Source organism: Urocitellus parryii, chromosome 8 (genome assembly GCF_045843805.1).
Source record: "Urocitellus parryii isolate mUroPar1 chromosome 8, mUroPar1.hap1, whole genome shotgun sequence".
Classification (NCBI taxonomy): Eukaryota; Metazoa; Chordata; class Mammalia; order Rodentia; family Sciuridae; genus Urocitellus; species Urocitellus parryii.
The window spans coordinates 32,090,519-32,108,892 of record NC_135538.1 but is presented as its reverse complement, the minus strand read 5'-3'; the positions used below and the strand labels follow the sequence as shown (position 1 = coordinate 32,108,892).

At 37.6% G+C, this 18,374-nt stretch overlaps 1 protein-coding gene across 1 annotated transcript in view; it reads left to right on the top strand.

Annotated features, from left to right (window-relative positions):
- Enpp1 (ectonucleotide pyrophosphatase/phosphodiesterase 1) overlaps nt 1-17,005 on the top strand; it is a 70,513-nt gene extending 53,508 nt beyond the window's left edge. The window contains exons 20-25 of the mRNA XM_026380876.2: nt 1,591-1,745; nt 3,155-3,284; nt 4,240-4,320; nt 5,504-5,636; nt 7,299-7,461; nt 15,527-17,005. Coding sequence (XP_026236661.2) covers nt 1,591-1,745; nt 3,155-3,284; nt 4,240-4,320; nt 5,504-5,636; nt 7,299-7,461; nt 15,527-15,697 — 833 coding nt within the window. The 3' untranslated portion in view covers nt 15,698-17,005. The remainder of the gene's footprint in view (nt 1-1,590; nt 1,746-3,154; nt 3,285-4,239; nt 4,321-5,503; nt 5,637-7,298; nt 7,462-15,526) is intronic.
- The last annotated feature ends 1,369 nt before the right edge of the window (nt 17,006-18,374 follow it).

The following is an 18,374-nucleotide window of genomic DNA, read 5'->3' as shown; positions in this document are numbered from 1 at the left end:
GCAGGCCTGGAGTGTGAAAGCAGGATTTTTATCAATAGTGTGAACCACAGAAAATTGGTTTGGGGGCATTATTTAAGACTATCCAATACAATAAAGGTAATGATGGAAAACCATTTGATGAAAACAGAGATTTCTCTGCCTGACAGTCTACGCTATTAGTTACAATGAAAGAAAGGGTATTTTATAGTGGAAATGGTGTATAACATATTTAGTGGAAGCTGAGTTTCTCTTTAGGGAAATTATGGAAGCGTTTTGAGGATTTTCCTAGGTTTAGAGTAGAGCCCCAGGTTTCCATTTAAAATACCTATTAAGTTTCTGTTTTACATGGATCTTAATTCTAAGAGATTATAAATTGATTGATGGGTTGTTTTTTCACAACTTTTGAATGAAAATTAAGAACATATAAGCAGGTGATAACATTTTTCAGTTGTGATTTGGATGTTCAGAGGCAGATCTTTAAGTTACTGGGCTCACATTTTTTTTTCTTTTTGCCCTGCTGGAATAAAGAGGTAAATTCTGCATTAATCCTGACTTGAGCTTGTCTATATAAAATTGCTACTGTAAACATTGGAGTTCACTGTTTCAGAGAACTCAGTTCATAGATGGCCAGATCCATTCCTCAGGAGCCTGAGGTGAGGCAGAACAGCATGGTGGAAATGTAAGGCAGAGGAAAACAGCTGGGAACAGAGCAGAGAGAGAGAGCTCTCTGCTATGAACAAAATATATACCCTAAAGGCACATCCCAATGACTCACCTCCTCCAACCACACACTGCCTACATACAGTTACCACCCAGTTAATCCCTATTAAGGGATTCATGTGCTGATTAGGTTAGGGATCTCAAACCCAATCATTTCACCTCTAAACTTTCTTGCATTGTCTCATATATGAGCTTTTGGGGACAACTCATATCTAAACCATAACAGAATTAGAAACACCTTTTTATCCCCCAGGTGGTAAAGTATTGTGCTGAAGGATGGCACTTTGAGCATTAGGCAGATCTGAGTTTGAATATAAATTTAGGAACTGACTGTATCAAAAAAGTATTTATTTCCTATAAGTTGTTGTTTCCTCATCTGTAAAATAAGTGTATAATGTTAATTTATAGGGAGATGTGAGAATTAACTAGTTGATGTAAAAGAGTTCTACAGAGCCCTTGACACTCAGAAAAAAGGCAATAGAAAGTATCTATATTGTTATTGTTCCATTGGGTTTAGACTCAATTTCAGTTCTGAACCTTTGTGTTCCAAGTCTCCTTATATGCTTTCTGCAGTATGACATTAAAATAATGAAGATATGTTGAGTACTATAAGTCCTAATTAGCTGGAATGCCTAGCAATTTCATGTTTTATCCTTTAGTGATAATGCTGATAACACATTGATCTTTATAGGCAAAAATTGAAGTGGACCACATTTTTCAAATGTTTATGTTTTCTGCTCTTTGTAATTAATTGTTGTTTTACAGTTAAAAATAATTTTTCAACATGCTTAAATAGAGGAAAGGGTTAGATGGATGTATCATCACATATCATCATATAATGTACACTGATTATATTTAAATGGTGATCTCATTTTCCTTCTATGACCCTAGAGGAGAATATCAACCTTGGCACTTTACCATATGGAAGACCCAGACTTCTTCAGAAGAAAAACAGTGTCTGTCTTCTTTATCAGCACCAGTTTGTGAGTGGATACAGCCATGACCTCCTCATGCCCCTCTGGACATCCTACACCGTCAACAGAAATGCAAGTATTTGTTCCCTCTTTCACTATGTGTACCTATTTCAGGTTATTAAGCAAAACATTAAAAGCATAGTTTCTCACTGTTAATCTCTATTATGTTTTCCCAAATGAGGGTAATACTGAACAGGAAGTCACATAAATTAAATTTCAGTTCTAATTCTGCCACTAACAAGTTACATGACTTTGACATGCATTTAGAAGCAGACATCTGTGAAATAAGGTGTGTGCAGCACAGGATTCTCCTTTGCCTATCTCCTCCTGGTTTTGGTAGCTTATGATTCTGATTTATAATTTCATAAAATCAGTTTTACAGTTAGTCATAATTATTCATTTCTAAATACACAGCATATGGGCACAAGTGCTTCCCTCAACTGCCCACATCGTAGGGGAAGCCATGGAAGCTCAGTCCCTTTGCTATGTATGCCATCTGGAGGGGAAGATGCCAGCCACCTCTCCCTGTCCTACCAACACACAAGGAGCTGGGTGTAGAAAGGGGTGAGGGCAAATATCCCAGGAAAAGACCACCATTTCCCCTTAATCCAGCCCCTAACTCCGGTGCCATGGTGGAAAGAGAATGGTGATGGGGAGTCCTAGAAAGAGAGAGAACAGGGGAGGAGGTCCTACCTGGTATTAATGTTAAGCTAGACCCACCAGACTTTCAGAGACCAAGAGTGATTGGTCAGCTGTAGCATGCTCTTAAGGGATAGAAGAGGGATTTAAGAGTGCTTCATTGAGAAGAGCTGTTAGAGTTAATAAAAGTATCGCTACTCCTGAGGTAAGTAAGTACAAAGATAGGGCACTGGAGTACATATGATATATAGTATACACACATATTTATGTGTTTATATAAAGTATCTTGAACTTCATTTTTTTTTAATTTTCAAAGACTGCCTTTAATCACTTTTTTTATATGACTTCATAATATACAGCATGCATCCTGTTTTGTAGGCACCCTATCCTATCTATTGTTGTTTAGTACTGTAATTATGGAGGTTGTTGGTTCTGTTTGAACTTTTTAGTTTTGCGATGTCATTGAATCTGTGTGAATTCAGACATCGCTGCTCCTGAGGTTTCTCCCTTGCTGGCTCTCCCAACAAGTTTTGGCTGCATAGTTGGAAATGGAAGACCAACTCCAATCTCCAAAACTGTTCAGACAAAAACACGATAAACAAAATGAGCAGAGCAGAATAGGAAGATATTTGCACATCTCTGACAGACAGTGTCCTTCACAATGTAAAGAATCTTTGTGTTTCAGTTAGAAAAAAGATGACTATACCAGGAGGAAAATGGAAAGTAGGGAAGGACGTGAACTGACAGGTAGCCAACTGCAGCTCACCTCTTAGTATTTACCCTGGGATTTTCTTCTCTTCCTGTGCCCTGTACCTTATGGTTCTTTTCCTTTGGTTCTCCAGGATAGTTTCTCTACAGAAGACTTTTCCAACTGTCTCTTCAAGGACTTCCGGGTTTCTCTTAGTCCTGTCCACAAATGTTCCTTTTATAAAAACAACGCTAAACTGAGTTATGGGTTCCTTGCCCCACCACGTAAGTATCTTCCTCCTTTCTTCTCTTGCTTTCTTTTGTCTTCTTGTTTATTAATTTTTCATACAGGGCTGGGGGTGTATGCAGCTCAGTGGCAGAGCACTCGTCCAGCATGCACAAGGCCCTGGGTTTGATCCCCAGCAAATAAATAAACAAAATAAATAAATGGGTGGTAAGAAATCTTTCATACATGATAGGGCAATGGACCTTGGAAAGCGGCCTCGGGTTCTTAGGAAGGAGATATACCTGTATTGTTTGAAAATAAAGTGTGATTCGTCAAAGAATTAGGTTAAGGTGGAGCCTTCCAAATGCCTGCTTGTTCACTGCTGCAGAGCTCCCTGGGGAATGGACTTTTGAAGTGCCAAATTTGGTTTCTTTTTTAGAGACAACCTTAAAAGGTAAAAATCAGAAGACTCCAGGTGCTCAAATACCCTCAGCATCCAGTCCAGTCCCCAGAATGTCTGTAGTCAGAACTTGGCTGTTGCCTTCTAGAGACCGGAGCCAAGCCTGCAGCTCACACAAGGCAGCCTTGTGTAGCAGGTTGAGGCAGACAGCCCGCAAGACCGCCCATGGTGGTTTTTTTCTGGGTAGTAGGTGTTGTTATGAATCAGTCTTTTTTTTTTTTTATTTGATTATGAAAAAGTTTAAGGAAAGAAGATTGTAAACACAATTCACTTTAGTAGAAATAGGCATATGTTTACTCTGAGGCTCTTCTAGTAAGTTTTTGCTTTTGGGATAAATTCATCTTGAAAAGGGAAAAAGTATAAAAACTTTTTTTTTTTTTTTTAAGGGACTTGACCAGATGCATTACATTTCCCCTTCACTTGGTACCTGGGAAAGTTTTACAGGTTTAAGATGATACTTGGCTTATGTTTTTAAATGTCACCCCTAGGGGAAACTATAATTTCGAATGTTATTTGTGTAGGATGAAAAAAGTTGTCCTTTTTTTCCCTTCTAGAATTAAATAAAGAGTCAAGTCAAATATATTCTGAAGCTTTGCTAACTACTAACATAGTGCCAATGTACCAGAGTTTTCAAGGTAAAAAGCTTTATATTTTATAAATTCAGTACATAAAGGTATAGTCTGAATATAATAGGATTTATGGCCTAAATTAAATGAGTAAATATCAAATACATTCTTAAAGATTTATTTGATTTTGAGAATTATAGGACTCAAAAAATTAGAATTATGATATATTTTAATGACTATGCTGTTTTATGTTTATAAAAAGTATGTAAAAAAAGATGGGGGATTTCCCCACCTTAGCCTAGAGCAGAGGTTTCTGGGGACCCTACCAAAAGATATGAGATTAGGCCGTGTTGGGTTTCATAAAGAATACTAAACTAAAAAAATCTTTTGGTGTCCTCAGAAATGATCAAATCTTCCTTAAAATAGAATCAGAGTCTTTTTTCCTTTTATCTAGTATTATCAACACATGTTATGGTGATATTTCAATTGATTTCACTCTTTTTTATCCCAACATGACACCTACATTACTCACAGAAGAATAGTGTTTACAATATACAGAGAAAGAAAGCAAGAAATTATAAGATAAACATTAATCATATGTACTACACTTAGGTTTTGCTTTCTTTTGTTTTCTTTCAGATTTTCTGACCTAGAAAATAAAAGTGCTTTAATCCTAACATAAAAAAGTATATAAAGTTTTTCGTAAAGTTATCTACCTAATACAGTCAACTAATACTTATATTAACTTTCAGTCTGATTCTCTCTTTAACTATTTGAAAGTTCTTGGTAATTGTTATTGTTTTTAAATGTACTTCATATCATCATTAGCCATTGTGGCTTGACTCCTGCAGAGTAAATATACATTCGTATTTTAACTGCTCTATAAAATATCAAAATATAGAGCATATATGGAGATTTATACTCCATATTTAGATCTATAACACTTGTGAATATTTCAATATTTAAATAAATCTGAATAATTTACTTGGTGTATGTAATGTTTTTATATTTAACCGTGACATATAATCAAAATGGTTCATTATAGTGCACACATGCAGGGATGCCCGAAATAGAATTGAATTCAGCTTTTGACCGAAGCCAAACAATGGATTTTGGAACTCACATTTAAGACTTAAGTCAAACTTGACTTTATCTCTAATTATAGCGAATCATTAATTTTGAATCATGATGTGAACTGATTTCACATGTGGCATACAATTTTTTTAAAACTATATCATCTGCCTTGTTTCAGTCATATGGCGCTACTTTCATGACACCCTCCTGCAAAGGTATGCTGAAGAAAGGAATGGCATCAACATCGTCAGCGGTCCTGTGTTCGACTTTGATTTTGATGGAAATTATGATTCCACAGAGATTCTGAAGCAGTAAGAACATATTTTTTTTTTATTTTTTTTTATTGGTCGTTCATAACACTACATGGTTCTTAATACATCATATTACACGGTTTGATACAAGAACATATTTTATTACCTTAAAAATAGCTGTCAGTGGAGACTACTGTCCTGTGGAGGTAACAGAACCCTTCCTCTCTAGTATAATTCACATCTACTCACAAGGCTCTTCTGGCTACACTGAAAGCTCGTGAAATCTCTGATTAATTTGATGTTTTGCTCAGTGTTCACCAAAATAGTTCTTAGATAAGAGAACTTATGTTTTCCCCCCTTTTGATTCAAATCAGTAATTACTGGGCTCAATTTCAATGCTGAACTCAGTATTTAAGATCTCTGCATAGTGAAATGTTAAGATACTATCTTAATACATAGACTTCCAGGCAGAAGATGAAGAACTGAATGGTGTGGCTGCAGATACCCTGAGGCCAGGAGTGTAAAACCATGGTGCCTCAAGTCTGGTGGCTTTGGGTTAAGGTCACAGCTTTTAGGCAACTCTGACTGGAGGGCAATGATAGAGCAGCTCCTTATGGTGCTGTTTTTATAAAATGAGATGGGAAAACATTTTAGTCTTTTTTTTTTTTTTTTCCGTTTCCTGGGGTCAAATCTATGGCTTTGCCAGTGATCCCCAGCTAGCTAGTTATCTTTTTTTTAAAGAATAATTACAAGATTTGGGGGAGCAATTTTGCTTTCAAGATCACAAGACTGAAAACTCCACTGAGATTTGGCCTCTTGGAAGAATTTTCCTACTCTCCCAGGCTGACTTAGGGGTTGCTATTTACCCATTTTTATCTGGGATCATATCAGTCTGCAAAATTGCAATTTTGTTACTATATAACTTGATACATGAAAGTCCCACATAAGCAGCCTCAAAGCTCATAGCAATAGAGAGGAAGAGACCTTCATAGCTTCCCATTCATAGTTTTCACCAGAGCCCTATGTTCTAATCTGTTTTATATATTATGATTCCATGTAATATCATATTCTAAAATAATCATCCCACTACCTTAAACTTTTAAAGATGCTGGAAAAAAACCCACAATTTTAAAACCAAAGGAAATATCAATCTCAGCACTGCAAAAAGAAAAAGAAATGGAAATAGGAGAATCATAATAAGTTAAAGATTTTGCTTCAAATATCTTAATAGGTTGCAATTTTAAAAAAATTAAGTTTCAAGGTAAGAAAGAAAATCCAATTAAAACAAAAGAAAATGCATGACACCATGTCCTCTCTGAAGGAACTAGAATTAAAAAAAAAAAAAAATTCCTCACCTGTTACCTCTGTGTCTTCTATTTGTAAATAACTTCAAGACCTATTGAGAACTGCCAGTAATCCTAAGAATCTTGTTGCTAGGTGTTCAAAAATATTTTTGTTTCCCTTAGCATCTCAGTTCAAGTGTTTTTAGGTAGAACTGAAAAAAATAATTTGAATTTCAATAGAAAGTAATTATTTGGGTCTTCTAATTATTAGTTTCAATCAATAGAATATATTCAGACACTGTGATTACCTAACTTCTTATAAATAATTTAATTGAATTTTAGTTTTAGATGTGCTTTGTTAGAACATGTTTTATCAAAGTGCTCATTAAAAGGAAGATCATTATTTCCTTCTGAAAGTGAATACTGGCATATTTTACAGAAACATCAAAGTCATCCGTAATCAAGAAATTCTGATTCCAACTCACTTCTTCATTGTGCTAACCAGTTGTAAAAATAAATACCAGGATCCCTTGCAGTGTGAAAACTTAGATACCTTAGCTTTCATTTTGCCTCACAGGCCTGACAACATGGAGAGCTGTGCGGTAAGTAGCCTTCATTAGTCTCTTTTGCATATTGACTATCTAAACGTGTATGTATGTTTGTTTGCATGTCTTACATCAGACAACTGTGGAGAAAAACACAACTGTTTAAATATAGGTGGACTTTGAAATTGCGTCTTGATCCTCTAAGATGACAGGTCTTTGAAGAAGTTCACCTTCTCTGCTAAAGACACACTCAAAATCCGATTGGATTCAAACTTCACATGGTCTCATCACCAAATTCTAAGTTTATATGAAGTGTGATTTTTTTTTTTTTTTACTTAAAAACTGGTTTTATAAAAATTTTCAGCACTATTATAAATTAGTCTTAACGTTGTGGTTAGACATTTCAAATAAATGTCTACATATAACTTTATTATGAAAATCTCATTTCCTGTTGTGTTGTCATTCCAGTGTTTGGAAACCATTGTTTTATATTATTTTATATTTTTAGAGTTTTAGAATTCTAAATCGTAGATTTAAAAATTAAAATGGCACACATGTTAACAATTGGTAAGTGTTTCCAAATGATGAAGAGTACTCCCCACATTGAAAAGACCCCCGTTTCCCTGTCCAAGGAGAATCACACGAAACACTGGCTGCAAAAAGCAAGAGGGATTTATTGGGACACAGGCGCCTGCGGGTGCCCAGCAGAACCTCAGCCGGAGCTTTGGTGAGCTGGCACACCGGGCTTGGGGATACAGAGATTTTTATAGGGTAAAGGGGCTGTTTTCGCGCGGGGGGGAAACAATAGGTTTCTTATTGGTTAATTTTAAACCCAGCATATAGATTACCTAAAGGGCAAAGTTGTTTTTCACTGTATGTTACTAAAAAAGAACCACATAAAAGCTACATATTTGCACTCTGGTCCTCCTGTTCCTGCTCATTCAGGCATGCCTAGGGACCTGGTCCTTTGTCCTTTCCCAACCGGTTACACCTAACTAATTATCTGAAAAATACCTCTGGTGCCTGTGTAGGTTTGTGACATGCCTCGGTGGTTTTGCAACTAGGCCTGACGTTGTTGGGCTGGGGTCTTTCATTCCCCCCTTTTTCTTGATCATGGATAGAATCTTATATCCATTGTCCTGTGTTTTTCCTGAGTCATTCCCAGCATGGCCTCCATTTTAGATTTCACTCGGTATTAGACCCAATTTACCTAACTACACTGACTGCCTAACTTTAAATCTGGCTTTGTTCCCCCCTCTAATTTGGGAACTCCTTACTGCTGTAAGGAAAGGGGGCGAAGATCTTTCTGACTTCTTCAGGCTGACAAAAGGGGCGATGTTGGGGCAAGCAGTTTAGAGTCCCCCCTTTTTTAAAAAATCGGGTCAATCGAGTGGTCCATGATAGGCTGGAGGGCCATTTGAGTGATGGGTGGTCTATAAGAGAAACAAGAATTTATTAGTACTGGAACCATATTGATGCAGCAATAAATGCCATGGCACAGGAATATGCCAAAGAGTATGATGACAAAGATAAAGACTAACAATGTTTTCCGCCAGGAAGTACCAAGAACCAAAAGCTAAGATACCGTTTCCATGTTAAAGTTGCTGAGAACATGGCTTCCATCTGAGCATCTAAATCTTTAAGGATATTTGTCACATTGCCAGAATTGTCAGGGATGTAAACACAACATTTAACTTTTAGGGTTACAGTTATCCTTCCCTTAAGATATAGTTTAATAATTTAATGTCATCTGATCTTGCAAAATCTTTTTACTAGTATGACCTGTGTCTAATAGAGAAATCTAATTCTGTTACTTAGGGCTGGATACTCACACTAGCAAACACCAAGCCTAGCTGTGTAGGTTAGAAATAAAGGCCTTAGATTAACATTACTCTAGCAGTCCCTTTGACAGTTATCAGGCATTTTTACCTAAGAATTTTTTGCAACCTCTAGTTTACCTATTTATGGAAGTTATATTTAACTATTATTATCATTTAAGATGTCCAGGAACAGCTGTGCTTTGGCTTTCACTGTCTTTGCTAAGTGTTTAAGATGAAGTAAGTCAAACTGACTTCTGTTTCTATAACAGTCATCTGAGTCTACTGGGAGTCCTCGGGAACTTCACAGCAGCTTCTTAGTTCTGCTAGTGTCATTTGCGCTAGGATGGGTCCAGGCCTTGCTTGACCACGTGGCTTCCCTCGGAAGCATCAGGGATGTCTCCCTCTTCTGATGACCCTCCTCTTCACAGCAAATGCACTGATTGGCTTCTGTCCTCCACTGGTCTCATTAATCTCCCTGATCAGGAGGTTATGTGGCCTAGAGTTGCAGAGCTCTTTGGAGAAGTCCCCTATCCCCTGATTCAGACTGACTCAGAGGGCAAGAGCCAAATATTGGTTTTCTTGGCCCTTTTTAATTTAACTTTAATTTTAAAACTTAATCTTAAACATCCAGCAAATAAGTTTCAACAGCCTTATACTAAGTACTGGGCTTTAGTACCTATCTCTCTATCCTGTAGGTGATAACTCCTTATCTTAGGTTAACCCAGGTTGTGAGTTCTTAAAGCAGTACCTCTTTAAAACATTAACAGGCAATTCTTAGACCATCTAAAAGCAAACTACAAAACAAAACTAACTAGGATAAAAACATATTTAGTTTATGTAATAGCTACCCTGAATTCTGGCAGAGTTATACATTATAATCCCCTGTTTGAGGTCCTGGCAATCGTGACAAAAACCAACTTTTGGACACAACCTTAAATGCACTGAAATCTGGCCTACTTCTTTCATAGTCACTTATGAGATGGGACATAGAGCCTTATCTCAAGTAAGGTGGGGCTCTTTATAAATCTTAAATACTATAGTTCTGAAGCTAATCTCTGCTTTTTAGACATCATTTTATAAAGCCTACATAAATTGTTGCTCAAATTTACATGAACATTAGCTAACACAACATAGTATCACATCTAAAACATGAATTAAAGAAAGGCTGAAAGCTTTTAACTTTTTGTAGAGAAGTAGCAAAGTACTTTTGTGTTTTGCAATAAAACCTTTACATAGATTAAGCTCTCATTAACTTAAAAATACATTTAAACTGTATCTCAGTGTAAAAAGTAACATAGAACTTTACATATTTTACTGATACCAAGTCCAGTTATAGAACACAAATAATAAAGCTTTTACCTCACAAACTTGTGTACCTGGAAGACATGAACACATTAAAATTACCATAATTACGTTGATGATTTTATGTTAACCATGTTTAGCTTTTAAAGAAATGACTAAGGGGGATATGGCAGGGCTTAGATAAATGGCAGGCAACCTGTCTATTGGCAAGTTCTTTCAGATATCATCACCAGCACCTGAAGAAGATCAGAGCGAATAAAAACAGAATAAAGATAAAAATTAGAGCAAAAATCAATTTCTGGCAGAAGTTCATGCCTGGTAGTGAGCTTCAGCACTGAGTGAACTGTTCTCTTGAAGATGTTGGGGGTCCATCGGTCATCAGAGGCTGGTAGTGCCTAAGCAGAAGCTGGTTGGAAGTTTAATTTGAGACTTTCTGCAATCGGATTTGAAGGAACTTCATTATGCAGAGCAAAAGAGTACAAGAAAAGTATTGAAAAATAACAGTTGTTGTTTAACCATAGTTGTGTAACTTAAATTTACATAAACCTCCTTTATTTTTTTTTTTCACTTAAACCTTTTTGATTACTTAGTCACATAGACTTTCCTATCTAGAAACACAATTCTTAGAACCTTTCAGTTTTTCAGTTTTTTTTTTTCCCATCTGTTATCCTCCTTTTGTTCACATTTTGAAACAATACCTGTAAACCTTTGAATCTAAGCAGATTATTTCATAGACATCAACATTTTATTAGGGCCTTTTTGAACACCTAGGAAAACTTATAAGCTTAATTTTAAAGACATCTTTACTTTCATCTGTTTACCCAATTTAAATTGAACCATTTGAATCACGTGAATCAAAGATATTTGGATCCATTTTTAAATTTTTCATGAGCGCTCCTCATCTGTCAATTTGTCATATCACTGCAGGATATATGGACATACACACATACAGACATACCGACATACAACACATAACAAGAGTGTGCACACATAATAGTGAAGGCCTTGTAGCTTTTTGCAGATGAAATCTCCATTGCAATGTTTCAAAAACTCCAGTTGATCAAAAATAGAACTTATCAGAAAAACATTAACTTGTCTGTAGGAACAAAATCATGAGCTCAAAAAAATATAGAATCTAAGAAAAGGCAAAAAAGTCCTAGAAAAATTGACCGGCCAGTAATCAGTAAATGCCATACAATTTACTTTTTGGTTTAATCTAGTTTGAGTTCGGGTAAAAGGACATTTTTACTCTTTTTTTTTCTTTGGGCCTGAGCTCTAAGCTGCTTCTGTTTGCATATCAGCTTAAGCCCTGGCTGAGGTCTGGAGGGAACTGGGAAAACCGGAATTCTTGAGCAGAAACTTTATGCCTAAGGCATTTTAACCATAAGTCACAATTTATCTTCCTACACTAGAAAAATTTGCTCCCACAAAACTGAAAATAGGATCTTTCTTGATAATATAGAGGCTACCACAGAAGAAATTTCTTCAGGATCATTAAGCCACTTTCTTTGTTCTGAAGTTTCTAAAGTAATATTAAGTTACATTAAATCGCCTGAAAAATTTTAAAAGAGAACCACACACCACCACATATATCAAAATTAAGCTTTGAAAAATTCCAAGACTGTTGCTAATTAATGTCATTTCAATAAGCCAGACCAACGTTTTAATTTAACACTTTTTAAAATTTTACATAGAGAGAAACAGATACCAAATCATAATTTACTATCTTTACCCAAATCAATGCACTGAATAACTGAATGATTGGGAGTCACTTGCCAGCTTGGAAGTAGAGTTCTTTTAATTTTCTATTCTAAGTATTTAAGTTCTCTGGCATGAATTATCTGAAATCACAAACTAAACAATTACCTAACCCTAACTTTTAACTGCAAGATAGTGCAATACTTTAGAAACCCATTCAGATACCAGATTGTTACAATAAAAAAATTAATTTTTGTTAGACACACATTTAACTTAGATTATCCCCAAGAAACAATCTATAATAACCTTAAAACAGACCAGATAAGGAAAAAAATCTCTCCTAGGTTTTGAACTTCCATTTAATCATGACTCTTATTAGTGGCTAAAACAGACTATTGAAAGTTACCTATGTACCTTAGAGAACCTGGGCAGATTTTACTAATTATCTCATGTCTTTCTTAGTCCTACAACCTGAATTGCTAACATTTCTGACCTGCGAAGGAAGGGAAGCATCCAGGAGGAATGGATGCGGGGTTGGGAGTGTTGCATGGCCCATACGGAGGCAAATGTGATTGGGGCTTTCCCTCAGTGCCATTCATCTACCGATCACCCTAGATACCCCTGGGGGCTGTCGGAAGGGGGCTCAAGAGAAAGGAACCTTAAGAATTCGTCTGAGAGTAGCCCAGACCGGAATTCCTCAGTTGTTCCAAACTCTTTCCTCCACCTCCACGCATCCAAGGCAGATCAGGATTCCGGACACTGTGTACTCACGCCAATTGCTCTCCAGGCCCAGACAGAAAAGTTGGAAACGGCTTTGGCAGAACCCAACATGCCTGCTCTGTACTGAACAGGTGATTGAGAGCTGCTTAGGCCGAGAAACCTCTCACCCGAGTCTTGAAGAGTGGCGGCTGCACTAATTGCATTTAAGTAGCCGACGGGTGCCCACCTTATCCTCCAGAAAGAAAGAGAGAGAAAGATGCACTTCAAACAGACATGGGGTGCATGCACTTACCTCGGTGTAGAATCTCAGTCTGGGACAGAATTTATGACTGAAAGTTTGGCTCCCATCCCCGAAGCCAATTAATGCTAATTTAATAATGAGGACAGGGTTTTGAGAAAAGTTAAAGCGAGATATCAAAGTTCTTTGATCCCCAGCAGGCATTTCTTAATTGCGGCGGGTGCACTCAGGCCAACTACAGGAAGAAAAGAAAACACTGCTTCCCTAATCTTGCTCACAATTTAGGTTAAAATCTAGCTAAAGTTATCTCCACACCTCTAAGGCAGATTGGAATTTGGGACTCTGCATCGGTCAAACTAAAACAATGCCATCACACTTAACAGACACAGACAAAAAGACACACAGAGACACACACAAAGACATAGATTCCCTTTTCAGATTGTCAAAAAAATGAAAGTGGGTGCTGGCCCCAAGCCGACTGGGGCCTTCCCTTCAGACAAGCGAATTGGGGGAGCATCCCCCTCAGATTGGGTCTGACAATACCAGATTGGGAGATTCTCTTGCCAATGGTCGAGGGTGAGACCCAAAGGGATCCTAATTGATTGCCCCATGTTAGTTTCAGATGAAGGGATTGAATACAGAGACAGAAACAATAACACAATAACCACAATAACACTGAAATCAGACCAAAGAGAAAGAGCGCTGCGAAAATTCAAAACAAATGGCTTAGGCGGAGCAGAAGCCCCGCCGCTGCCTACAAAACCAAATGGCTTAGGCGAAGCACAAGCTTCGCCGCTGCCTACAAAGACCAAATGGCTTAGGTGAAGCACAAGCTTCGCCGCTGCCTACAAAGTGATCCCTGGGACGTCTCCCAGGGTGGCAGGGGAGAAGTCTGAGTTCGTCAACTCCTTCTCAAGCTGCCCAAAATACAAAGCGACTACGCGTAATCGTACAAATGCAGCGCATAGAAACAAAGTATCAGCCAAAAGTTGCAAACATTACAGACATAAAAGTGACACCAGACGACACAACAGACACGACATGAGCTGGCCAGCTTACCTCCCAGTGATACCAGGTAGTCCTTGGGCAGGGATCCGGACGGGATGAGGGAGGGGCTGATGTTTATCTCGGTGGAACCTCCAAATGAAAAGACCCCCGTTTCCCTGTCCAAGGAGAATCACACGAAACACTGGCTGCAAAAAGCAAGAGGGATTTATTGGGACACAGGCGCCTGCGGGTGCCCAGCAGAACCTCAGCCGGAGCTTTGGTGAGCTGGCACACCGGGCTTGGGGATACAGAGATTTTTATAGGGTAAAGGGGCTGTTTTCGCGCGGGGGGGGAAACAATAGGTTTCTTATTGGTTAATTTTAAACCCAGCATATAGATTACCTAAAGGGCAAAGTTGTTTTTCACTGTATGTTACTAAAAAAGAACCACATAAAAGCTACATATTTGCACTCTGGTCCTCCTGTTCCTGCTCATTCAGGCATGCCTAGGGACCTGGTCCTTTGTCCTTTCCCAACCGGTTACACCTAACTAATTATCTGAAAAATACCTCTGGTGCCTGTGTAGGTTTGTGACATGCCTCGGTGGTTTTGCAACTAGGCCTGACGTTGTTGGGCTGGGGTCTTTCAACATGTCCTGGGGTGTTTTTGTGTTTCGAGGTTGTTTTCTTTTTTTGTGGAGCTTGGGATCAAACTCAGGACACTATGTGTACTAAACACACACTGTGCTACAGCCCTCCCAAACCCCTAGGTCTTTTTTTGTTTGTTTGTTTTTTCCTTCACTGAAGTTACATAAAGTAAACCCAGACAAGAATTTTTGACTTTCATACCAGACCCTGAGGGTGTAGGTGTGAGTGTGGGTGTGGTTGATATCTGGAGTTGATATCTGGAGTTCTGTGGTCAAAAGGATCTTGAGGCCCACTGTGAGCTCAGCAGGAGAGAGTGTTGCACTCTCTCATTTATCCTTGGTCTCCTTTAGCCAGCTATTCATCAGGGCATTAAATTTGACCCTCTGCAACCCCACACGAGTGACATTTCTTGCAATATCTATGCAATATATAAGCATGTGTTACAGGCCTACTTTATTTTTTCCAAATTTGATACAACTAGTCGAACAAATATGATATACATATTAGATATCTATATATTTGATAGATAGATATATATTAGAAGACAAGCTACTCAACAGTGGGGATTCTGTCTAATTTCATATGGCATCTGCCATTTCGGAGGAGTACTGCAACATCCCAATTGATTAAGCTGGGGAGATGGGAGATCTTATTGGAAAAGCGAAGTGAGTGTTGTTGGTGATTCTCCTTCTTTGTTTTCCATCCTCGTAGCAGGAGAACCTTGAGCCCTCATGGATTGAAGAGTTGTTTATGTTGCACAGAGCCCGGATCACAGACGTTGAACTCATCACTGGACTCAGCTTCTATCAAGAAAGAAAAGAGCCAGTTTCGGACATTTTAAAGTTGAAAACACATTTGTCAACCTTTAGTCAAGAAGACTGATTTTTTTTTTTTATTGAAAAAAAACACACCATAAATCTTTTTGAGACAATCTTATATTTTATACAGCCCTCTATCCATGCTATTCCTTTTTTTTTTTTTTTGAAACTGTTGAGCAGAGTTGGAACTGAGAATCCTCTGTGATTCAGACATCTCAGGGAAACTTGTGGACTCAGCACAGCAGCAGGAGAGTGCTTCTATTGTGTCTTGCAGAAATTTCTGTGCAGAAACTATGTGTGTTATTGAAGTTCAAAGACAGACCACACCTAAACTGCTCTTCTATTTCTCTTAAGGGAGAAATAGCTGTGAACATTGTCTGGACACCAGATAGTAGAATTATATTATTGGTAATAAATATGGTGTTGGAAAACACTAGGCTAATGAATAGAATTGGCATAGTCCATGTTACATTAGTATCTTAACAAGAATTTACAAGTGGCTCTAGATTCCTTTTCATTTGGAGTTTCTTTGTTTTTAGTTTTAAACAACAACAACAACAAAAAAATAGTGGAAATCAAAATATTTCTGAGGTCCTATTTCTTCCTTTTCTTTATACTCCCTCAAAAACAAAGTAATTAATCTTGTGGCTTTTTGAAGTTGGATTGTATTTCTTTATATTTAATGTCTCTAACACCTGTGAGTTTGGTGTATCTACCAAATTTAAAATTTTACTCTGTTTGTACAAAAAAATATTTCCATAGTGTTCATAATTAACAGAGGCTGAAAATAGCCCTAAATGTGGTTCTTTAAGACTGTTAAAATTGAGTCTTATCAGAGAATTTGTGAGTATATGAAGGTGACATTTTTCACAGAGAAGGTAGGAATGTTTTCCTGTGTACTCAAGAATGACTCCACCAGCTACAGAGCTATTCTGTGCTCAGCTGTTCATTTTGAAGCTCCATAAATGACAAAATGAACTTGATTTTCCTGCTACTTGGCAACAACCTTTCATTCCAACTGTGAACCTTCAAAGTCTACATTAGGCTACTTGGGTTCAATTTAGGTATAATATTAGTATACCAAAGATTTGTATGTGTCCTACATTTGATAATCATTCTTCAACTGCCTAGGAATGAACTGCAAAGACCTTCAAATAATATAAATTGTGACTGAAATTTTAATTTAATAACTTAGTTTCATTGGTTTTTGTCTTGGTCTCACAGTTTCCTAAAGCACTGAATGTATATTTTTTTCAGTCTATTTTCTCTCCATTGTTCAGATTTAGTTATTTCCATTTTTCTATTTTAGAGTTCCCTGATTCATTTTCACCTTAATCCATTCTGCTGTTGAGTCTATGCATTGATTTTTACATTTCAGCTTTTGTATTTTTTTACTTCTAAGATTTCTACTTGATTTTTCTTTATGTCTTCTATTTACTGAGAATTTTTATTTCTTTGCTAAGATTTTCTGTATTTGTTGTTGTTGTTTTGTTTTGTTTTGTTTAATTTGTTTCAAGGGTGTTCTCATTACTTGTTGGAACATTTTTACGTTGGCTGCTGTACGATTCTCATCAGATCATTCCAACATCTTTGTCATTGCAGTGTTAGAATCTTTTTTTTTTAACTTCGAAAAAAATTCCTGCTTCTTAGTAAGATTAATAGTTTTTAATTGAAACCTCTATATTTTAGGTATTCTGTTATAAGACTGTGGATCTTATTTGAACTCTCTGTTTTTGCTAGGTTTTTTTTTTTTTTTTTTTTTTCTGATAGCATCCTAGCAGGGAAATTGGGGGCACTGCCTCCATATTACCAGGTATGGCTAGGATTCCAGGTTCCCCACTCAGCCTCCATTGACACTTGGGGTGAGAGGAGATAAATAAGGTGGGAATTTGGCTCTGCATTAGCTCTCTATTGATCCCTTCTTGACTGGGATGTGGATGGCACCTGTTAACTGCTCCCACGTGGTCTCCACTTATACTTTGGGACTGGGGTGGAGGAAATTACTTCATTATCACCAGGTAAGGATGAAATACCCAATTCGCTATTCTCAGCCTTCCCTGACCCTTACCCTGCCAGGGGATCTGGGACACCTCTTTATCTCTTGTCAAGGTTGGAAGGCTGGGCTCCCCACTAAGCCCTTTTTGTGGTGCTTCATTGGAGCAGAATGACTTTTGTTTCATGTCATGCTAGGCTACCCATTTTTTTGCCCATTGGCTGGCAAGAGAGCAGGCCTCTCTTGGGACATTTCTTTTTCTCCTTTGCTCTTGTTGTTTGCAGGTTGTTGACTTCTTCAGCTTCCAGTCTGAGATATATGAGCTAAAAGATAACTTAGGGAATACATCCCAGTGTTATTTCTTGGGTCCTGAGGCCCCTATCCTGTCTTCCGCCTTCTCTCCACCATTCAGAGTCTTCTTGCATTTGTTGTATATATAGTATCCAGGCTTTTTGTACACTTAGCAAAAGGATATCTACTTCATCTTTGTAGAAGTGACTCGTTGATTTTTATATAGTCTTTAAAACATGTACAGACACATGATAAGCTCTACTTAAAAAATCTTGGCAGAGCTTAATTAAATAGATAGGTGCCCAATCCCTGTGCTAGACACCAAGAATACAGGAACAAGTTAAACTCCTTACATTCTTGAGAGAGAGGAAGCAGCCAAGTGTAAATGATCCCTAAGGAGTGGGAACTATTATTTCAAAGCCATGAACTGGGTGCCAGAGAGCACAAAGGAGATACT